We start from the raw sequence: 24775 nt of genomic DNA on the forward strand, positions 1-24775 counted from the left end.
ACATCAGACTAGACCTAGTCTCCTTGATATAAGGTCTCATATCTCACTATACTTTTCCTTTACGAACTTGACATGTATTATTTTTATGCTTATTTGCTTACTGTCTGTTCTCCCTCTAGAAGGGTACTAGATGGTAACCTCTTCAAAGGCAGGAAATGTGGTTGCTTTGCTTGCCACTATATTTCTAGTGCCTGATATGCAACAGATACTCAATAAATATTTGTTGAATAATGCACACACATTCATTTGTCACTTGTTCACATATTTTGGTCCTAAGAGGTTGGAAAAACTGTCTTTCTATATACAGAATATTTATAAGGGATAACCACATATTCCTAAATATCCACACATCCATCCTTCCTATGAGGATTTCATGAAGAAATAAAACCGTAAAGAAAATGAAACAGCTTTTGAAAATGGGGAAAATGAACTGAGATAAAAATTAAAGTATAAATAACTTTTTGTTTATTAAAAAAAGGGGCAAAACTTAAGCTAATATAGTGCTGAATACCATTAAGATATTTATCTTACCTTATATTTTTCATTTGCAAATAAAACTGAGGCTCTGTGAAATTTGCATAGAGGGTTCTTGGGATCAATAACAATGGCTTTGTTCAGGGTATCCAAAGCCTTCTCAGATTTTTTCAGTGCATGCTGAACCTATAAGAAATAAAGATCCTATTAATGTTTCTTTTTGGTATTTATGAAGAAAAGTGAGAACCAAATAATATGACTCAAAATCAACATCAAGATAATAAAACTACTAGAGATAAGGTTGTATAGTCTAACTGGATGGTCCATTGGGTTAACTAGGCTTAGTAATTGATGTACCAAACTATTAATAGATTAACTCTAAAAGCTCTTCCAATTCTAGTTCAACACTTTTACTTTTGAAGATGAGAATACTGAAGTCCAGAGATGTTAAATAACTTGCTCTGGAATCAGAACCTAGGTCCTTTGACACCCAAGCTATCATTATGTACCCATAATGATAATCAAGATTCTATCTTCAGAGCAGGTATTTCGTTAACTTAAAGTCTAAAAGACAGGAAAAACTTTGGTTTTTCCCTTCACAAGAAAATTGGTACTATTTAGCTAGATGATACTCACATTTCAACAGGTTTATTATGGTCCTCTAAATATTAGGCTTTTCAAAATTGTTCAAAGAACCCCTAGAAGATTTGGCTCTAAACCTTTATCAACCCTATTTCACTCAGAACAATTACACTTTTACCTATTTTAGTAATTTATTTTAAAAATAATTCTTCTGCTTTACATATTTGAAAACTCTTGATCTGTAATACTGGTAAGTAAATAACTTACTTTAAATAACTTAAAATAAAAAAAACAACCCAAGCCTCACTATTCATTCATGTGTATATACTCATATTCTGCTGTGTTCCTCCTTGGACGAATTCTATGTTAAAAATAAAGTAGAGTGAATGGATATGGCTGTGGAGCTTTAAACAAATATCGCTGTAACAAGAATGTGAGAGTAGGTACTGCCAGCATCTGGTTGCCATATTCATCTATGCAATGATCTGTGCAGAAGGTTATTACGGCATGTGGCCAAATAGTCTGCCCACAGAATTGAAATCCTAAATAGTTCCCTAATAGAGAAAAGCATACTCTGTTATCTGAAAACTCCTTCAAATAAACCACTCAAAATTCTAAAATGATCTGTTCCACAATAACTTCAGAAGAAAGTCTACTTTAAAAAATGACAGACTTCACTAAAAGGTATCAAGAGATACTCAAGTTTGACTGGCTTATCTTAGGCAAAGTGATGAAAAAAAATTTTAAGTCCACATATTTTCTCTATATTTTTTGCATAGCATCTAACTATAAAAGAAGTTACCATGTCAATTTTTAAGAAAATTATAAAGAACTAGAATTGTTTCCCCAAAATGAACAGTGAAATTCCAAAATAACATAATTTCCTTATATTGTATGCCCATTCCCACAAAAGCCAAACTTGCTGAGAGAAAGAAACAGGGGCAGGAGAGGGAAAGAGAGAAGGAGAGAGGGGTGGGAGGGCAAGAACAAGAACTCAAGGTACCATGCTACAGAGAAACTAATACACAAAAGATTTTAAAAAGCAAACATACCTTTTCTCCTTTCAAAGTACAACTTATTATCAGATACATTTAAAAAATATAAACATAAATGTGGTGATCCACATCACCTTATAAGAATTTTAATTAGTTCTGACACACCTATATCACTCAGAGGCTTAAACACAGAGAACCATTTGCCTTAAAATATTAATTAATTAATTTAGGAGTTAAATGTTAACATGGAAAAGTGATTTCAAAAATATGAAGTTATCCAGCCATAAAAAAAGACAAAATCTTAAGACATCAATAAAAAAAAAAAATTAAAAAAAAAAAAAAAAAAAGACAAAATCGTCCCATTTGTAACAACATGGATGGAGCTGGAGGATATTATGTTAAGTGAAATAAGCTAGTCAGAGAAAGACAAGCACCATATGATTTCACTCAAATGTGGAAGATAAACTAACACACGGACAGAGAGAACAGTTTGGTGGTTACCAGGGGGAAGGGGGTTGGGAGGTGGGCACAAGGGATGAAGGGGCGCATTTATATGGTGATTGACAAATAATACTGTAGAACTGAAATTTCACAATGTTATAAACTATTATGACACCAATAAAAAGAAAAGGCCCCCCACCAAATATATGAAGTTATCTTATGCGAGTCTTATAACAACCCTATGAGGTAGGCAAGGTGGTATTACTTGTCATTCACAAAAGAGAAGCTCAGACAAATTAAGTGCCTTGCTCAAGGGATGAGGGTGCTCCAGCGATTTCTCTTTTTGCCAAGTAAAAAGGCGATATTTTTGGCTGTAAAAGAATCCAAGAGGGCCAGCCCCATGGCTTAGCAGTTAAGTGCGTGCACTCCACTGCTGGCGGCCACGCTGAGGCCGCGTCCCACATGCAGCAACTAGAAGGATGTGCAGCTATGACATACAACTATCTACTGGGGCTTTGGGGGAAAAATAAATAAATAAATAAAATGTTAAAAAAAAAAAAAAGAATCCAAGATATTGTTTCAAGAATAACAACAATAACAAAAAGCCCTAATTTTCATTATAGCCATTAAATCAATAACAAACACAATTCAAAAAAGAGATTCAGTGAACAATGTTTAGAAAGCTACTTACTACTCCAATGTGGCAAAGTAAAACTGAACTTTGAGGGTTGATATCAAGTGCTTTCTGGAAATGCATTTCCGCAAGGCTGAATTTTTCTTGCTTGTAATAAATCATTCCTAAACCATACCTAAAAGTATAAAATAAAGTATAATTTTAGGGACATGAACTTTTGGCTGCTAATTTAGTTCAACTAATAAAAGGATATGTATGGAATTGGGCATTTTAAAAAACCAGTAGAAAAATACTGGTGGCAAAAATTGTCAGTCATGATAAAAATAAAGTATTTTAGACAAGTCGCTTTTACAAGTAAAAACAATAAATCAAATCAATCAATCCATCAAATAAAACTATGACAAAGGGGAAAAAAAGAAAGTACATCCTTAAACCCACCACTACCATCTAGATTTAAAAGGTAATTTTTAGCGAGTGGTTATTATATGTGTGCCAATAACTTCGTTAAATTCTTTATGTGAATTATCTCATTTAATCCTATGAGGAACCAAGGAAAGAGGTATGTTATCATTTACATTTTCAGATAAGGCAACTGAGGCTTAGGGAAGTTAAATAACTTGCCCAAAGTTACACAGCTAATAAAGACTCTAACCAGATCCTTCCTTTACGATTCTAAACCCTAAATTCCTAACAATGCTATTTCCACATTCTTTGTCCAAATGCATATATGTTTTATATTATTACAATTGCAGTATGCATACTGTCATGTTCTGCTTATTGTATGAAATACAATCCCCACTTATTGTATGAAAAACACTCCGCTATAGATTTCAAAATTATTTTTAAAGGCTTCAAATAGACTTCAAAATTATAAAATTTTAAAGGCTATGTAATAGTATATTAAGTTGCTATACAGGTATTTCTCCTGAATTTTCAAAACATCAAGTGAGTATAGTGTGACTGACTTACATTAAGGAGACCTCTCGACTATAGATAATGATGATGTGAAATAAGCACCAAATGAATAAGAAAAAAAGCAAAATCTATCTGCTTTATTTGAATGGCTTTGTTTATCATTATAATGGTGTTAGAGGTGAAGAAAAAGTATAAAAAGCTCTGTGCTAATAATGGTGAAGGTGGAGATAACAAAAGAAAGACTATTTACTTTGGAGTTGGAATAATAAATTTGCTTAGTGTTTAGTTAGATAATTAAAGTTACCTAAATACCTCAATATTTAAATTCTCAGTAAAACTTTGCCAATCTGAATATTCCTCCTTTTCTCCAATTGAAACAATTATTTTTATAACAATTTTTGATATGGTAAGGTTTTTTAAGAATGCAACTATTGCAATACAGCAGAACAGACACCACACATTTAAAAAACAACACAAGTCCTACTAAGAACTGAGTTCTTGAAATATTACAGAGAACTTTATACTTATGTGAAGAGAAGGTGGTGTTGGCAATGTTGACTGTTTAATATGTCAGCCAGCAGAATCTAGCACTTATCAGGCCATCTTTCAGGCAATGTATCTACTTAGAAATGAGATATAATCCACTAAAAAATATATACACAAAAAAAATATATTTTAGTAATCTAGTGCTTCAGATTTAGTGGCAAATAGAATTATAAAATTCAACTGCTGTAATGATTAACCCAAAAGATAAAAAAACCATGTCTGACATAAAAACTACCATAGAGTTATGATATCAGAATTACACTTCTTGATATTTAAACTTTTAAGTCAGTCAAGAATAAAATGTCAGCAGTAGGTAGGTAAAGTGCTGAGGCAGAAATAAGAACAAACTTTTCTATGTCTTCTTCATTTGATAACAATGAGCCAGGTAGTAACTTCCTAAAGAGAGACATTACTTAATAAACTGGTACACTGAGCTCTTAATAAACTTCATAAATTAGATACTGCCAAACAGCAACAACTAGTGGATAGTTTTCAATGTTTATTTTCCATTATCCAACAGGTGAATTATACTATTCCTCTCCACTTTCCCAACCACTTTCTATCCTAATCACGATTTTAGTGTTCTAAGAAAAAGTAATAAATCAAGTAACAAAACCAATTATTTGCAAAAGTTTGGTAGGAGAAAAGGTTGAAATTGTTGAGTATGAGGATCTGGTATTCTATCATGATTAGTTAATGTAAGAGTTTGTTAAATGTATAAACTCCACATAAAAAACATTTTGATTAGAAGTTATCAACCAGTATGTACATCTTTAAGTAATAGTAACCAAATTCGTAACAATAAAGAGATAAGAAAAATTACTGAGTATCAGCCTTATCAGTAAGACACTGTCTTTGCACTTCATTAGCACTTACCATGCATTATAATGTCTAGGATTGACTCTGATAGCATTTCGAAAACAAGCTAATGCTTTGTCTAATTCTTCAGTTAACACAAACTCATGCCCTAATAGAGTATAGGCATAAGCATAATTTGGATCAACTTGGATAGCTCTCTGGAAGAATTTAATTGCAATATCATGTTCCCGTTGCAAACTGAAACAGTTCCCTGCAGCACACCAGGCCTTTAAAAAAATGGAAACAAAAACCAAATGCACAATTAAAATTTTGTTTTAATTTTTGTAACAAAACCAAATCTCTGACTAAAATCAAGACTTACATGACTTAGAACAGAAAGACAAAAACCGAAGAGTTTTAATAGATATGGTTCCTCATTATTCACAGATTCCATGTTTGCCAATTTGTCTACTTGCTAAAATTTATTTATAAAACCGAAATCAATACTCGGGGTGCGTCAGTGCTCACTGGAGCACCCAATGTATGAGTTGTCCAACAGGTACGTTCTCAGCTGAGGTTGAAAAAGGCGACTCTCTGCCTTCTTGTTTCAGCTCTCATATAGAGATGACCAGAGGATAGAGACTGTAGGGGGGCAATGTAGTGTAGTGTAAAAAGTCCTGGCTTTGGGGCCAGTTGGACAGAGTTTGAATTCCGACTCTGGCACCTATTTGTAGGGCAGCGTCAGACAAGTCACCTCAACGCTCTGAACTTCATTCTCTCTTTTGAAAAATAAAGAAAACAGAATCTCCCAGAATGAGTTTTTTAGGATTTAAGATTATAATCTGTGTGAGATATGTATGTGTGTATTTCCCCTAGGAGCATCGGTTCAGTATTTGCTAACTCACTGTTCACGGAGACTACAGAACATAACTACTGAGAATAATGAGAATTGACTGTTTTTAATTCTAAATTTAAATATGTTACAAAAGAACTAAATATTCTTGAGATGCACTGAAATACAATTCTTACAGGACTGGAGCATGTAAATGAATTGTGCCTATGTCTTAAAATGACAATTAAAATTACTATTTTATTTTAAAATTAGCACTTTTTTCTATCTATATAATTTCTGCTTACTGAACTCTAATCTTGGAAACAGCAATTTTTACACAGCTAAATCTTAATTAATCCTGAATATCTGCTTTGTGATTTTTTTATTTGTGAATCTGCACCATATATTCTAGGACTTTCTCTTCTCTGAGTCTCTGCCTATAGAGAAGTGTGCAAAAATCAGTGTGGGTGGGCCGGCCCCGTGGCTTAGCAGTTAACAGTGCGCGCTCTGCTACTGGTGGCCCGGGTTTGGATCCCGGGCACGCACCGATGCACCCCTTCTCCGGCCATGCTGAGGCCGCATCCCAAATAACAGCAACTAGAAGGATGTGCAACTATGATATACAACTATCTACTGGGGCTTTGGGGAAAAAAAAAAAGGAGGAGGATTGGCAATAGATGTTAACTCAGAGCCGGTCTTCCTCAGCAAAAAACAGAGGAGGATTAGCACGGATGTTAGCTCAGGGCTGATCTTCCTCACAAAAAAAAAATTAATAAATAAGTGTGGGTGACAATAAATGGTGTTTGCATTATTTGGTTCATCTCCATTTGGCAAGCGTGATCAAAAGATAACTATATAAACCAAGTGTTTCGGTTAACATACCTCTGGTGAATTTTTATCCATGTCTGTTAAGTCTTTGGATAGAACTGAAAGAGCAACATCTTTTTGAAGATGCCAAAGTGTTGTAGAGTAGATCTCCATGCCTTCAACTCTGTAATTCTCAATCCTTCTAACCTCTGAGAATATTCTTTCAGCCTGAAATACAAAAACTAGTAAGAGGAAAACAAGTTGATACAATTTACATATACAGGGAGAGCACTGGGCACTATTCTCATAGGACCTAAATGGTGCCTTGTTTTATGGTGTTTATGTGAATTAGTAATAACACAAGGCCAAATTGAGCAACCTTCCACAGTAGGTCAAATATTGATGTAACCATATTCACACTTTACCTAGTTTTTATACACAAGTCATTGTATGAACATGAACTCTGAAAAGAAAATTTAAGTTTCCATCAAAAAGACAGAAGAATAATCTATACAAAATTATAATTTTAAAAGGACAAGTTAATTATTTTATTCTCAAAAAACACATCTCCAAGTTTTAATAATGGCTTTACAGAATAACTCTCTCAGGAAAGGTGAGAGTTGAGAATGACTTCTATAACATGAAATCTATTTTAAGAGGTTGAGTTGAAAACTTCAGGGGAAAAATAGGTTCAGCTGGCCACCAACTCGATGGTGTCGAGCACTGAACTTATCCACCAATGTCGTGTCTGCTGGGAACTGTCGTCCCTACCTAGTAATTCCCTTTTCCTTTGCAGCGCTCTCTTGACTTTAGGGTCCCTCCTCAGCTATCAGGTCAAATTTTTTCCTCACCACAATCACAGCTCCCAGAACTGTGTTTCTCTCCCCCTGAAGTTTGAGGCTTTGGGTTATATAAAACCAATTAGTTCATATAAAACCAATTAGTTCCCTAGTTTATCAATTCAAAAAGTTCAAAATTCTGAAAGTCAAATTTAGTTTAGAATGAGGAATATCTGGACTGTTCTTAATGAAATGAAGATGACAGAAAATATGGAAATAGCATTTCTAAAACTAGGAACTTAATTCCAAGAAATGGCCATATATTATCTAGGATTAGCTTGATGATTTCTAACTTCCCTGAAATCCCTTAAAAGTTATACAGATAAGTTTTTCAAATAGGCATTGGTTACGAGAAGAGAGGCCTAACCATCAGCCAAACACAAGTTTTGGAAATCTTTTGGTTTCAAATTTTACAGAATCTATTGCTTCCTCTGAAAAGTGACTGTAGCACAGAGAAAAAGAAAAATGAAAAACAAAACCTTATGACATTAAGTTGAAACAAAAGCTTTAGTTGAATATCTGGGTCATTGCTCTATAATTAGGGGGAAACAACAAAATTCATGTATTTTAAAGTACCTGTGAAATAACAAATTAGAAATAATTTTGAAAAGGACTTGCTAAACACAGCTTTTACCTGTGTACCTGCAAAAGACCATAATCCAACCATGGGTCTTCTGGTAATGAATAAGCCTTTCTGTCTATAATTCTTTTCTCTTTACTACACAAAATTACATGAATAGGTATCTTCTACCTACCTAGAAGGTATCTTCTACCTACGTACCTATTCTCTACCTAGAAGAACACTTCACCCCTAGATCTTTGCATGGAGGAAGGAGTAACTTTCTCTCTCTGAGCACGCTTTTTAAAAAACAGCATCATATTTCACTGTCTCCCAATCTCTTTACCATGTTTCATTTTTTCTTCATATGACTTATTGCTACCTGTCCTTATACATTTATTGGTTTACAATCCATCTCTTTACTAGAATGCAAGCTCTATGAAGGCAAGCAATGATCTGTCTAGCTGTATTACAGAGTCCAGAAGAGAGTTCTAGAACATAATACACACTCAAACATATACTGAATAAATGAACTGAAAGTAAACAGCACAACAAAGTAACCTTATTATAAACTTTAAATAATTTATGTTAGAGAAATTTTGCTATAATATATAGGTTTCTTAAAGGTTTTTTTTTTTTCTTTAAAGTTTAGGGGTGGTGAAGAAAATGCTTTGGAAGGATAACTGGGGAGAAAATTTAAATTGGAAATTAGAATTTTCTTTGGCTTTATGTTAATCATCCTCTCCTTTTCTGGTATAAACAGATAACTTAAGAATGAATGTAATTAAAATTAAAAGGATAAAAGCCTTGTGATAAGGACACTGTGTCCTCAGTTACATACAATTTTCTTCATAGTATCCTTCAAGTTTATAAAACATATGAAATGCCAAAAATTCATCCCAGTAACAACTCTGTATATGATAGAAAGAATTTTTATTATAAATATCTATTATACGATAAATTTTTCAGATGCAACTGAGTAGGGTATAAATATTCCACATAAGAATGTATGGATGTGCCCGTGGCTTAGTGGTTAAGTGCACGCGCTCCGCTGCTGGCGGTGCGGGTTCGGATCCCGGGCGCGCACCGACGCACCGCTTCTCCGGCCATGCTGAGGCCGCGTCCCACACACAGCAACTAGAAGGATGTGCAGCTATGCCATACAACTAGCTACTGGGGCTTTGGGGGAAAAAATAAAAAATAAAAATAAAAAAAAAAAAGAATGTATGGATGTGGGACGGCCCGTGGCTTAGCGGTTAAGTGCACGCGCTCCACTGCTGGCGGCCCAGGTTCAGATCCCGGGCACGCACCCACACACCACTTCTCCGGCCATGCTGAGGCCGCATCCCACATACAGCAACTAGAAGGATGTGCAGCTATGACATACAACTATCTACTGGAGCTTTGGGGGGAAAAAAAAAAAAAAAAAAGAATGTATGGATGACTTGGGTTCTCTACAAATCTATCTCAAGTAATTCCAAAGAATTTAAATTATTCACCCCTTAACACAATAAAGAATTGTATTTATAAATTATAAATACTGAGAAAATAAAGACATTACATAATAAATATTGACCTTTTAGATCTAGCCTTCTTAAGCATATGCATTTTAATTAAATTATCTATAGAAAGGCATATATAATTGTTTTCTATACTTACTTGCATGTACTCTGAAAGCTCAAAATAGGCCCTTCCAATTTGGCACAGTACCCAACCAGTATTGTAGTGGTGAGAAGGTAGGTGACTCAAGATATTTATAGCTTCTTTGCAGTTGTATGAACACAACGCTAAATAACCTTTCCCCATTTCACGAAGAAGGCTCATCAAACCTTCTAGGAGAAAACAATATAGTAAACAAAGAAGAAACCACAATAAAAGTTTGGTTTTCTAGAAAGGCTAATTACAAAATAATTCATTAAAAATCCCAACATCTATCTAGAAAAAAACGGAAGGCACTTTAATGAAGATAAAGAAATTTACTTAAAAAAAAGTGAATAAATACAAAGAAGATATTAAGCATTTAAAAAACAGACCTGCTGCTGCTTTCTGCAGATTAAATGCCTGGATCTGAGGTGTGATTGTGGAGATTTTCCCTTCTGAAATGATGGAAGAGTCCAATTTTGTAATTTCCAGGCTATCATTTATATTAGGTTGAGTTATTCCTCCTTTATTAGTTTTACTCTTTGTTTTTCTGTTTGGGATTTTAGGTGGAAATTTCATTTTTAATTTTTTGCTATTCTCCTGTAAAAAGGAGAAAAATCCCACACTTGTTATACTCAGGTATTTTAGAATCGCCCCCAACCCTTCCTCAAATATTAGATATAAAATAAATGTACACTCTTGATTGATCTTTATATATATATATTTTTTTTTGTGAGGAAGATCAGCCCTGAGCTAACATCCATGCCAATCCTCCTCCTTTCACCGAGTAAGACTGGCCCTGGGCCAACATCCGTGCCCATCTTCCTCCACTTTACATGGGACACTGCTACAGCACGGCCCAACAAGCAGTGTCCCTGTGCGCACCTGGGATCTGAACTCGGGCCGCCAGCAGCGGAGCGCGGCGCTCAACCGCCACGCCACGAGGCCTGCCCCTGATCTTTATATTTTTCTCAGAAGAAATTTTATAAAAACAAAAGTATTCAAAGTCATTTATTTTAAATGCAACAATTCTGAAAATAGATCAAATTAACTAACTAGTGTTTAAGGTAAATCAGCATTAAGTGTTGCTCTTGTCTCAAAGTATATCACTTTCATTTATTATTTAATAAGTGGATGCAATACTACCTAATTGTCTCACAGCACTGTAATTGATAAGTCATAAAATTGTTGATCTGTATATGTCAAAATTAAAGATTGTCTATAATATTTGTCAATGGACCAAGAAAATTTACCAAAGTCATAATGAGGCCCTTCGATTGTGCAAAGAAATGTGCAAAGAAAACACAGAAAATTTCCATTTACCCTTTCTCTAATGACCATCTGACATAACCATAGTATACCATCAAATCCACAAAACTGGAATTGGTACAATACTATCAACTAAACTACAGCTCTTACTTGAATTTCATTGTTTCTGCATGTACTGTTTTTTTGGTGTGTATAGTTCTATGAAATTTTATCACATGTACAGATTTGGGTAACTGATCACCACAGTAAGGATACAGGTCTGTTCTACCACTACACAGAGAAATTCCACTGTGCTATGCTTTTGTAGTCACAACCTCCCCCCAGTTCTAACTTCTTATAACTGTTGATCTGCTCTCCATCATTATAATTTTGTCATTTGAACAATGTTTTATAATATTTATTAAAGGATCAAGAAAATTTGCAAACATTATAGACGGCCCTACAAATTAAAAACATTAAAAAATTTTAAATAGGCTCTTTATTAATTAGAGATGGAGTCACTGATGAACAGAAATTTTAGAGGGGGATATATTAAGCAAATGTGACATATAGAAATCTTTAAATTACCTTGGTTGTAGAGCTGTCACTAGTAAAAAGTCGTGAACTTCTTCGAGGCAGTGCGTTTGGTGGAGATGTGATAGTGGGGCTCAATACCTGAGGTGTTGTACTAAAAAAATTATAAAAGCAGACATTTTTTAAAAACTCAGTTTATGAACATTAACTATTGTTTCAGTTCAGGTATACTAAAAAATACGGAGGCTGGCCCGGTGGTGTAGTGGTTGAGTTCGTGCACTCTGCTTTGGCAGCCTGGGGATTGCAGCGGTTTGGTGGCCCCAGACCGCTGAAGCGGAATGTGTGAACTTAACCGCTGTGCCACCGGGCTGGCTCCCTAATTCATTTTTAAAAGTAGAATATCCTTTATTTGGAAGGAACAAATATCCTTTATTTGGTGTCATTCATACTACAAACATGAATTATATTTAGTCAATAAGATTACTTAATTATAGAAGAGTTTTGCCTGAGAAGTGAGAGGGGATAATTTCATAGCATGGAGCAGTTTACAGAGAAGACAAGCCTGAAAAAAATGCTGAGATTGCTTTAAACAGATAAAATGCTGCATGAGGGTAACATAAATCTTGTGGGGGTAGATGTAAGAGGGCTCTGGGGCTGGGAGGTTAAAGAAGACAAATTCTTTCTATATTATAATTTTCATTAGGGTTCTGTTAGCTCCAAAGGGCCATCTGACAAAAAAACAAACAAAAACCTCTAAGTCTGACAGGCACCAAAAAAAATGAAGCGGGATACTGAATGAGTTTGAAACATTGGTTATAGCATATTAAATATATACATACTTATATATATGTATGTGTATGTATGTGTATATATATCCTTATATCTGTTTAATTAGGAGTTTGACAATGAAAGGAGTGTGTTCCAGAACCAGACTGCTCAGGTTTGAAAGCGGGTTCTACCACTTATTACCTGTGTGATTATGAGCCAGCTACATTAAACACTTTTTGAGAAAGTTTTTGTAAACAGTATCATTTTATGGCTTTGTAATAAAATATGAAATGTCCTAGTAGCTATAAGAAAATACCTTGGAAAGATTATAGAAATGATTTTTAGAGGCTAATATACGTGGAGAAAATGATGACACACAAACTTTCTTTGATGATTTAGCTAAGAGAAATATGCTATTCTAATCATCTCTAAAAAACACTTTTCTAAATAAAAGAACAAACTTCTGCTGCCAATTATGATGGAGTAACATAAAGCAGATTTACTCTCCCATCTTAAACAACTATAACACCGAACAAACATATGAAACATTATTTTCCAGACATTGGACAGCAGGCAGCACATGCCTGAGGAGAGTTCTGATGGTGCAGCGCAGGGAAGGGCAACACAAATAGAGCAGTCTCCCTGTGCTGAGAAGAAAATGTTGAGAATTCAGGGAAGCTGAGGTAGCTAGAATCTGCAGGTCAGAGTACCAGAAAGGAGAGAGCCACAAAGAGGGGAGCTCCAAAGATCTGCAGGAGGTCTCCCTAGAGTCTCAGTTGAAAACTCATCAGTTCAGGTGTCTGAGCGTTGTATAATAAAGAATTTATCTGGTCTTTGTCCCAGGTTCTTGAGAGCGAGCTTCTAAATCCTCAGAATTTCCCAAGTGATGAGAGTGTCTTTGTTATTCATGGTGGGCCCCTGGGATCACACCTGAGTTTACGTTCATGAAGTGATGTATGGTGCGTCCCTAGATAGTTTCAGAATGGGGGGCTGGCCATGCTGGAAAGATCATTCATGTTATTAGAGGGTTGGGGTTCTGAACTAGGTGATATCAGCCTGACCTTCTCCAGGAACGGGAGGGTGGCTGGAGATTCAGTTCAGTCATGTGGCCAGTGATGCAATCTATTACGCCTACATAACGAAACCACAATAAAAACTCTAAACATCAAAGCTCGGTCGAACTTCCTGGTTGGTGAACACATGATATGCCAGTGGGTGACACATCTTGATTCCACAGGGAGAGGACAGAGAAGCTCTGTGTTCAGGACCCTCCCAGATCTCACCCTACAAGTCTCATTTGTCTGGTCCTGCTTTGAATCCCTTAAAATAAAACCGTAGGGGCCAGCCCAGTGGTGTAGTGGTTAAGTGTGCGCGCTCTGCTGCGGCAGTCCGGTGTTCGGATCCCTGGTGCGCACTGATGCACCGCTTGTCAAACCATGCTGTGGCGGCATCCCATATAAAGTAGAGAAAGATGGGCACGGATGTTAGCCCAGGGCCAGTCTTCCTCAGCAAAAAGAGGAGGATTGGCGACAGATGTTAGATCAGGGCTGATCTTCCTCAAAAAAAAAAAAAAAAAACAAAAGAAGTAAAAATAAAACTGTAATTGTAAGTATAGCACTTTCCTAGATTCTGTGGGTTGTTCTAGCAAATTATTAAACCTGAGGGGGGTGGCGGGAACCCTCAAATTTGTAGTCAGGTGGTCAGAAGTGCAGGGCCTGGGGAACCCCTAAACTTGCAATTGGCAAGTTAACAAGACTTGTTGAGACTGTGACTCTAGCCTGCAGAGTCTATGCTAAGTCTGGGTAGTTCGCATCAGAATTGCATTACAGTATTGTAATGAGGAAACCACCTAAATCTGGGGAAAGAACTACTGGAAAGGGAGCAGGCAGAACAATTCTTGGAGCTCATCCTGAGCTGAGAATAGCTCTTCAGTAGCCAGAGTGAAGAAACCTCACACTTAAACAGGCCATGGAGTAGAGTACTCAAAGGATACTGCCTCAATAGTGGGGCAAAATTATTCCAGACTAAAGGCTGCTCTTCTCCCACCTAACAAAACTTAAAAAGTAAGACCTGAAAAGATCCAACTGTTCACAAGTAACTTAACTGCATCCCAAAACAAAACTTAAAAATACTTAAAAGAATACAAAAAAGCCTAGGACTCAACAACGTAAAATTTTCAACACTGGCATCCAATCAAAAAAATACTAGGCATACAAAGAAGCTGGAAAATATAACTTATACTGAAGAGAAAAACGAAACAATAAAAAACAGAGCCAGAAATGACACAGTGAGACTTTGTAGACAAGATCATTAAAAGAGCTACTATAAATATATTCCATATGTTCAAAAAGGTAGAAGAAAGTATGGGCATGTTAAGGAGAGAACCAAATCAAACTTCTAGAGATGAAAAACAGAATGTCTGAGATAAAAAAAAATACACTGGATGGGATTAACAGCAGATTTGACACTGCAGAAGAAAAGATTAAATCTTAACATTAGCAATAAATGTCATCAATTATTAGCAATAAACACTATCCAAAATGAAAGAGAGAGAGAAAAAAGACTGGAAACGAGAATATTAGTGAATTTTGGGACAACTTTAAACAGTCTAGTATACATGTACTTGGAGTCCCAGAAGGAGAGAAAGGGACAAGGACAAAAAAACATTTTAAGAAATAAGGGCCAAAAATTAGCTAAATTTGATGAAAACTATAAACTCACAGATCCAAGAAGCTCAATGAATCTGAAGGCCAAGAAAAAAGAAGAAAACCACCCTAGAGCACACCATAATCAAATGGCTTAAAATCAGTGATAAATCTTGAAAACAGTCAGAGAGAAGAGAAAGATTACACATAGAGGAACAAAAATGAGAACAGCAGCAAACTTCTTGTCAGAATCAATGAAAGTTAGAAGACAGTAAAGCAATATGTTTAAAGAAAAAAACTGTCAACTAGAATTCTATATCCAGTGAAAATCTCTTTCCAAAACAAAAACAAAGGTGAAATAAAAACTTTCTTCTGACATACAAAGGCTGAAAAAATTCATTACCAGCAGGCCTGGACTACAAGAAATGTTAAAAGAAGTCCTTCAAGATGAAGGAAAAAGATACCAAATTGAAATTGGGATCTAGAGAAAGAAATAAGGAACACCAGAAACAGTAAATACATGTGTGAATATAAAAGACTTCCTTTTCTTATTTTAAAAAATCTCTATAAAAGATAACTATTTATGGCAGAAACTACAATGCACTATGGGGTTTATAGTATATGTAGAAGTAAAATATATGACAACAATAGCATAAAGACTGGGAGAGGAGCATGAAAGTATGCTGTTATAAGGTGTTAAATTATATGTGATGTGGTATAATATTACTCAAAGGTAGACTTTGAAAAGCTAAAACGTATACTATAAACCCTAACAAAACCTTTAAGACGACAAAACAAAGAGTAATTGTTAACCAGGCAATGTTACGGGTTCAATTGTGTCTCCCAAAAAGATACACTGAAGCCCTAACTCCCCAGTATCTGTGAATGGGACCTTATTTGGAAATAGGGTCTTTGTAGATGTAATCAAGTTAAGATGAGGTCATTAGGGTAGGCCGTAATTCAATATGACTGATGTCGTTATAAGAAGAAAATTTGGATACAGAGACACACAGGGAAGGTGACCATGTGCAGACAGAGGCAGATATTGAGGTATGCTACCATAAACTAAGGAATGGTAGCTAAACTACCATTTGCTAAACTAAAGAATCCTCCCCTACCGGTTTCAGAGGGAGTATGGCCCTGTCAACACCCTGATTTTGGATTATAGCTTCTAGAACTGTGAGTGAATAAATTTCTGTTGTTTTAAATCATCCAGTTTGTGGTACTTTTTAACAGCAGCTATAGGAAACTAATACAAGGAATAAAGAAGATAAAATGGAATCAATAATACAAAGAACACAAAATTATTAATAGTTGATTCTTATTAGAGTTAGTATATTTGTTTAGTTTTAAGTGAAATGTATAATTCAGTAAATTATGTTTATATTTTCTTTAGGATTAGCATATACTCAGCCTATATAATGTTGCTCTGCAGGAGGCCTCAGGCTCCTTCTCATAACTGAACCCCCCAAGGAATCATTGTCACCTGTCTGCGAGTTGGCACTCATGTTGAGACTTACCATCCTGGCATTTTAGAAATATTGAGGCCTTTTATATAGTCAAGGTATACGCACGTGTGTCTGTTTTAAGACTTATGGTACATGTTCATTACTTTAGAAGGAGATAGAGTTGTATCTTTCTTTAAAAATGTTGGCTATAATTTATTTTTGAATCCTTGAACAGGAAAAGAAATCCTATTTAAGATCGTTTCATTTCTGTGTGGGAGCAGATTCATTATTTGAAGATTTATTAGAAGATTAATTTTATGATCTTTTATAGAAATATATAATACGGGAAGGGGAGAACAAAACCTATCTGTACTTGACCAATGGAGGTCATGTATATAAGAAGAAAATTATTTTGGAGGAGTGTTTAGAATATCTAGTTTAAACAAATTCATGAGGCAATTAGAGTAAACTAAGATATTTTAGCTAACTTTTGCCTTATCTGCATTCAACACTCAACTAGAAATTACACTAGTCTTTTCAGTAAGTTAGAAATTTCAAATTTGACATATTCAAAATCTACAATAGTCAGTCTATTGAGAGAGTCAAAAAACTGCCTAAACTGAAGAAGTATAATCATGTTTTATAGCAAGAAAAGCTGAACAATATCAAATAATGACACCATAATAAATACCTTGTTTGTGGGCCAGAACTTTGTGTTTGTGCAACAAGAATTGGAGTTACCTCTCGACTATTTCCACTCTGTGAGAAGACAGACTTTGTTCCAGTTTGGCCGATTCTGGCAACAGACTGTTAAAACACAAAAAGTCTAAGGTTTGTAAATTATAAATTGCATTGTAAATGATAAAAGACACCATAATGCTCCCATCTACTTTTTCCCAATCCAAGATTTCATAACATATAGTGTCATCTGAAAACCCAAACTATTAATGTCACTATTTGTCATTATTGTTAATTAATTATTAATGTTATATTAATGAACATCAGCCTATTTCCTCATTTTAACCTCAATATTTTTATCTTTATACTATCCTTTCATCTTTCACTTTAGTTTCCAAGGAAAGGCTCAAAATTCCTGGAAGCCATTTATTACATATTTTTTCCAGTTGGGGCTAAATGCTCAAGAATTTTAAGATAGCTACTACTCTCAGGATTTACGATCTAAATTGGGATACATAAAAAAATAATAATACAGTAAGATTTTATATCTCTTCTTTGGCACTTAGTAAAAACAGTTCTATAGCGGTTCAGAGGAATAGATTAAAAAAAAGTCATCTGATTATTTTCTAAATTCTAAGGATATTGCACTCAGAATTAATTTTTCTTTCTGATGTATTCAATCTTTCATTAACTGGTCTGTGCTCCCTTGGAGGGGGGAAAAATAATCTTTGCTTGCCCTTTCTGTCTTCTCTAATTTATTACCTTATTTCTATTCATTTTCATCACTTAGCTTCTTTATAAAGCGATCTATGACTATTGTGTCAGTGGATATTTTTAATTTTTTTACTACCAGATAATTTTCTTCAAAACACAGTTACTTTGATAGCCACTGTACATAATTCTCAAACTGCACATTACAAGTAATCACTAATAATCACTTTTTACCAGATATTAAAGCCTTATATTGGCCTTTCTTGCATTCAACATCATTGATCATCCCCTCTCTTTTGAAACTTTGTATAACTTGATCATTTGTCCTATTGCTTCATTTGCTGGTCCCTCTTCCTTCCACTGTTTTAAATTATGTATACTCTCTTCCTTAGCTACTCTTTCTTTCCCTAGGAGAGCCTGGCCATTTTAACAGCTTTAATTATTATTTATATCACCAGGCCATATTCCTTCCTCTATGACTAACTACACACTAAATATTTTCACCTATATCTACCACCAGCTCAAAACAAAACTTTATAATCCTTCCTCCTCCTCCTTCCCCAAATTGGGAACTCTACATTCACCCTAGGGATAAAACTTAAAGTCAATTCCAGCTCTTCCTTATTTAACAAAGAACTAAGTACTGCACTCATTACTTGGTTTGATATTTTTAGTCGATACTGCATACAGACCTACAAGTATAGCTTTTCTAGGAATGTCTTGTAACAGGGTAAGAAGAGAACAGAGGCAGAAGAGAATGAAACAGCAAGTGGCTTTTATTATTTGGGCACTGAAATCATGCACCTGTTCACTGCCTAACTTGCCCTTGATTGCTATGGCTCACCTGGTTTTGACCTACTGCACCTGGCATGCTACCTACCATTCTACTATGCCTTCTCATAACTGTACTAAACTAATTTCCACAATTATATTTCATTCCTGTGACAATACAACAGTAGGTAGTTGCCAACTTTTAAAAATCAGATTTAAAATAATCTACATGGTGACTACTTTGCAGTCCCTTTTTACCACTCTTGGAGTTCCTATTATCACTTGTTAAGGGGCTATTATAGAAAAAAAATTTGCAGACTCTAAGGAAGTTCAGGAGTAAAAGAGTAAAACAACAACAACAACAAGAAACATGCCTCTAGGAGGGTAAAAGGCTATATCAGTCATTCACATACTAGTATGACTTAGCTTCCATTTCTTAATCATCTATTAAGCATGGCAATAGGCATTTTACATACATAATCTAATTTAATTCTCACTCACAGAAGATACCCTATACCACAGATGTATTTTAAACAAATGGCACGTTGGCCTGTACTGCCACAGACCTATATAAAAGAACATTATAAGAAGAGTCTCAAGGGGCTGGCCCAGTGGCGTAGTGGTTAAGTTTGCATGTTCCACTTTGGCAGCCCAGGATTTGCGGTTTCAGACCCCAGGCTTGGACCTACACACCACTCGTCAAGCCATGCTGTGGTGGCGTCCCACATACAAAATAGAGGAAAATCGGCACAGATGTCAGCTCAGGGCCAATCTTCCTCACCAAAAAAAGAGAAAAGAGCTTTAACAGTTGTTGCATGGGGCTGGCCCAGTGGCGTAGCAGTTAAGTTTGTGTGTTCTGCTTTGGTGGCCCAGGGTGCAGACCTACTTACTACTCGTCAAGCCACGCTGAGGCGGTATCCCACATAGGAGAACTAGCAGGATCTACAACTAGGATATACAACTATGTACTAGGGATTTGGGGAGAAAAAAGAAAAGAAAAAAACAAAAGGAATATTGGCAACAGATGTTAGCTCAGGGCCAATCTTCCTTAAAAAAAAAAAAAAATCTTGTTGCAGTATTTATTATGAGGATACTGTCAAATATTTTTCATTTTACTATACATTTACTATAAATTTACTACATATCTATGAGGATCCACCATAAAAACTTTACTATCAGAAATAGCTGGCTTTATGCAAGTCAATTTTCTTTTCCCAGTTAATACTAGTACAATTAAAAAACAAACAGTGGTGAGGACAAGTAAAAACTATGGTAGGTATAATTTCTGCTATTTATATTCAAAGTGACAGAAATAATCTTAATTTTGTTAAGAAAAGGAAATTAAAAGTAAAAATCTGAATACGTTTATTTAGCTATATGCTGAAATAAACTATACTGGTGAATTATAATCTTATATTGCCAAAAAAGCAACCATCTTTGTGTCTCCTACTATAACCAGGAGGCTGCGACAATGATGATCTTCTTTTACATTTAGATCAACAACTCTTAGGCAACAGCAATTATATAAAGTCAGATTCTCTCTGAAATTGCCTTTAACAGATTGGAATTTTAAATGAATTTCTTTCATCAATACCAGAACTGTATTTTACACGGAAAATACCTTTTTTGAAGGGGCTCCGGTGGATGGCACGTCAATTACAGAAGATGTATTAGTGTAGTTTTGTAAATAGGATCCATCTCCAGGACTTGGGGTTTCTAATGGCAAAATCCCAAAACTGAGAAGAGGTTGAAATCAAGGTGTCAAAAAGTCATCAAGGCATATATAAAGCAGCAGTATACTTAAATTAGAAGGTCTAAAAGGAAGAGAATGGCAAATCAGTCTTGGGGGCAGTGAGGATCTCAGGGGCAGATAAAAAATAAGCTGTGAATGTAGACTATTCCACCCACCATAACTAAAATAAAAAAAAAATCAAATAAGGAACTAAACTGAGCAGCAACTACTGATCTCAGGAGATTTATTAGAAATAAAGAAGAGTGGCTAAGATCCAGAAAGCTAAAATTCAAATGATCAAATTACTTCAAATTCTTGGAATTTATGAGATTTAGACACTACCATAGAGAAAATGTCTCTAGAGACCACTGAATTCATTTGTGGATTCAATATCTCATGGTCATGCTATTTTAGTAGCTCCCTGGCTCTGGGACCCAACTCATAGAGTCTGTTCTAGCACATAATTTTTTATTGTGATACTTTTGGATATGTATCCTCTGGGCTGGGTTCCTGAATCTATACATACATATACTTCTAATAATTTTGATAAAATATTTCATATTGATAGGTGTCAGTCCTTCCTTCGTGTTTTGGAAAACAGCACTTAAACAATAACCGTTGCTGTCACTGATTATATCATAAGCCTTCCAACATTTCAAGAGGTTCACTGCTACTCACTGATGCACAGCCATAAAGACAAAATCTTTTAATGCATCTTTTAATACACTAGCTAAATAAGGCATATTTAAGAGTTTTAAAATTTTCTCTAATATTTAATATTAAATTTTCATCACAGGTACTGTATTTCTTTTACTTCATTTTCTGAAACAGAATAGGTCCATTATTGACTTAGTAAACGCCTCTATTTCCATAATGATTTAGAAGTTGCTGTTCATATTAATTTACATTACTAATAATATGAATTATTATAAGATGATTTAATATTACAGCACATTTTAAAGTATCTTTTGTTTGTCTTACCTTGGGGTTAATGGGCTAAGAGCAGCTGGTCCTCCTAATAAGCTTCGACCAGTTTTTGGTTTATTTTGAACCTGTTTAGATAATATGGAAGTTCCTGTTCCAAGAGGGACAGTATCTGGTGAAATTACAGCTGAATCAATATAAGACACTGAGGAATCTGTATTCAAGGAGTACTTCGAATTGGAAGATTCTAAATTTAGTCTGTTTAATTCCTGAAACAGAAAATTTCTACCATGTCATTTACAATACATTATTTAGATTCAGATCATTCTTCTTCATTTTTATAATATTTTGAACACTGGCATGTGATACTTACAATTGTGTCCTGGGGTGTTTCTGTAAGAACTGTCTCAGGCTGTCTGTGAGATAAATTATGATTAGATACTAGTGTTGTGCAAGAGTTGGGCAGACAGTTGCTAAAGTTCTGTAAAGATGTTAATTTAAACGTTTGGTCAGGATCTGGCTTTTCACCTGCGAAGGAAAAAAAAAATATTTGCCTCTGAGGAAATGAGGGTTAATTTTTTTTTTTAAGCATGCATAATCAGTGGAAATAAGACCTTATCCAGAATGCTAAAATTCTCCTGTTTGTTTCAGCTAATCAAATTTACCTCCCCAAAGCCGATCCATCAATTTATTGTACAAGTTTACCCCTCAGATAAAGCTGTAAATTTAGGAAACAAACTAAACTGCAATGACACTGATTTTAAGTATAATAACTCACAGGAAAATGCAGATTTCTCTGTTTCTCTTTAAAGTAGAAAGCAACTAGATTGCACTTTGCTCAAGGTGAGGAGTGAGGGTGGAAAGTTGAAACCCAGTAGGTAACACAGTGAAGTTTTAAGTACTTCCATGTATACAGACACAACAATGTTTTAAAAAGATCCTTCATGCATCCAAGAGCATATATACTGAGACACTCTCTCCCCATATTGTCCAAGTCTTATTTATGTCACAACTTCTGCTCTGGGCATTCTATTAACTTCTTTTCTTACGCAGAAAACTATTTTGGCTAGTGTTATACTCACAATAACACAAGAAAGGCCACATTATTCCTGAAACATGATTCTACCCTATTCCTTGTTCTCAATTTTAACAGCCCTTAGCTTTGAAAAGTATTTTTCTTGTGGATAATTTGTATCACTCTCCAAAAATTAAGCAGGGGGGAAACAAAGAAGAGGAAATGGGGGAACCCTCCCCCAGCCACCTTTACAAACCTACCTATTTCACATAATGATTCAAAGGGGGACCAGAGGAAAGGATTTAAACTAAGGCTCTTTTGGTAACATTCTGATCCTTTGGCAAGCCGATCTGTCTTGCTGTAAAGACAAACAAATAGATTAGATAAACTACGAAATGCAAAACATTTATTATAAAGAAATTTTTGGTGTAGAACATTAGGTCAATCTCATATAAGTTCTGAGAGTACTCTTCTTGATGCTTCTGTAAATTATCAATTTCCCCTTCTTTCTTACTAAGTAAGTAATCTTCCAATCTCTAATATTTAGGGCAGTTCAAGTCAAAACTCAGATGAAAGCAAACAGAACATGAATTAAAAGGAATGCTAACAAAATAAATAAACTACCATTGCCTTCTTGAATATTACAATTACTTTTAATTTCCTGTCAGACACTAGAATTACTGAAGGAGATACAGAAAACATTCAAATGTTTCAGTCTTATTCTTAATTTTTTTTATTTTTTTATTTTTTATTTATTTTTTCCCCCAAAGCCCCAGTAGATAGCTGTATGTCATAGTTGCACATCCTTCTAGCCGCTGCATGTGGGACGCGGCCTCAGCATGGCCGGAGAAGCGGTGCGTTGGTGTGCGCCCGGGACCTGTACCCGGGCCGCCAGCAGCGGAGCGCGCGCACCTAACCACTAAGCCACGGGGCCGGCCCTTAATTTTTAATATAATATCCCAGTGGTAATTTCACAAGTGACTTAAATGCTTTAAATATAGCATATTTAAATGATCAGATTTTCTAATAAGTAGAGGTGGTAGCTCTTAATGAAAAGGAAAATTTATGTTTCTTTGTAAATCAGTGTATATAGGCTTCCGTTGAGAATGTGGGCAAGATCCCTGGGACCATACATACTTGAAACAATATGGAAATTATTAGAACAGCATTGTTGCCTCTCTAGCTTTTAAATAGAAGGGAGGATGGGGTTGAGGGTTAGTGAGACTCATTGGAGCTTTCAGGTAAAAAATACTAATCACCTGGTCTGAGGTTGAAATTCTTCATTATCTAACGGAAAAAACTAAGATACAGCAATTCTTCCAAAACTCTAAGGCTTTATAAAGGACCAGAGGCATCTAACCAAGATTTTCAACAGAACTCTCAAATGGAACTATCAGCTAAAACATATAACCTGTTTAGGCACTGTCAGTGTAATCTCAGAGAATTGTGAGGAAGATTCCCTTGGGGGACTAGATATTAGTTTGCTTTATTTCCAAATTTTGCAAGTGAGTAGAAACTAGAATAAATGATGTAATAAAGATAAGTACCTCCAGTTGAAGGATATCTAGCTTCCCATAGCTACCTAATTAGAGCCAATAAACACATGGAAAAAGAGGGAAGCAGGAGTGGGAGGCAGACTTTCAGAAAATGTAAATAAGTTTTATCAAAGTCTACACCTAAGATCGTTTAGATGAAGTTTATTAAAGGAAAAATTGTCACAAAAATGATATAATCATTTACCATGGATAGAGGAAAAAGAGGAAACGAAGAAAAGATATAAGAAGAACATTTTCTGAAAGTAATAGTTAGGAGTGGAAAGTGGCAAATCAATGCTTGGGAATTTTTAACATAAGTCAGGAAAAGGAAAATACAGTGAAACCTCAATGTTTGAGGATTATTGTAAGCTTCCAACAGTTCTTATTGCTTCTCACCTAAACTAATTCATGTTATATAGTCCTTCATCTCTTATATAACTAACTACTGTTTGCCTATTTATCTTTCATGTGTGTTCTCTTGCAATTGATTATGATTTCTGACAGGAAATTAGATCTTTTGCATTTTTATATTATCTCTTTCCTGTTTTCAAGTAGACTTGCCTCCCTGCTTTGCTTGCATAATGTAACAGAAAATAGACACTTTTATCAATAATTTTTAAAGTTGCACTGAGTAGACCATATGAATTATTTAAATGGCCAGAAAAGTGGTGGACAAACTGATTTAAGCAAAGATAAAATCATC

At 35.1% G+C, this 24775-nt stretch overlaps 1 protein-coding gene across 4 annotated transcripts in view; it reads right to left on the bottom strand.

Annotated features, from left to right (window-relative positions):
• CDC27 (cell division cycle 27) overlaps positions 1-24775 on the bottom strand; it is a 68724-nt gene that overhangs the window by 11221 nt on the left and 32728 nt on the right. For 3 of the 4 annotated variants that reach the window (XM_058561279.1, XM_058561282.1, XM_058561281.1), the window contains 12 exons: positions 22798-22895; positions 21896-22050; positions 21580-21791; positions 20488-20602; positions 17398-17513; positions 11900-11999; positions 10456-10663; positions 10082-10254; positions 7100-7252; positions 5464-5672; positions 3184-3301; positions 532-660 (listed from right to left, as the gene is read on the bottom strand). In XM_058561279.1, the coding sequence (XP_058417262.1) occupies positions 532-660; positions 3184-3301; positions 5464-5672; positions 7100-7252; positions 10082-10254; positions 10456-10663; positions 11900-11999; positions 17398-17513; positions 20488-20602; positions 21580-21791; positions 21896-22050; positions 22798-22895 (1786 nt within the window). The remainder of the gene's footprint in view (positions 1-531; positions 661-3183; positions 3302-5463; positions 5673-7099; positions 7253-10081; positions 10255-10455; positions 10664-11899; positions 12000-17397; positions 17514-20487; positions 20603-21579; positions 21792-21895; positions 22051-22797; positions 22896-24775) is intronic. The other variant, XM_058561280.1, reaches the window with a different exon arrangement.

Source organism: Diceros bicornis, chromosome 18 (genome assembly GCF_020826845.1).
Source record: "Diceros bicornis minor isolate mBicDic1 chromosome 18, mDicBic1.mat.cur, whole genome shotgun sequence".
NCBI classification, from domain to species: Eukaryota; Metazoa; Chordata; class Mammalia; order Perissodactyla; family Rhinocerotidae; genus Diceros; species Diceros bicornis.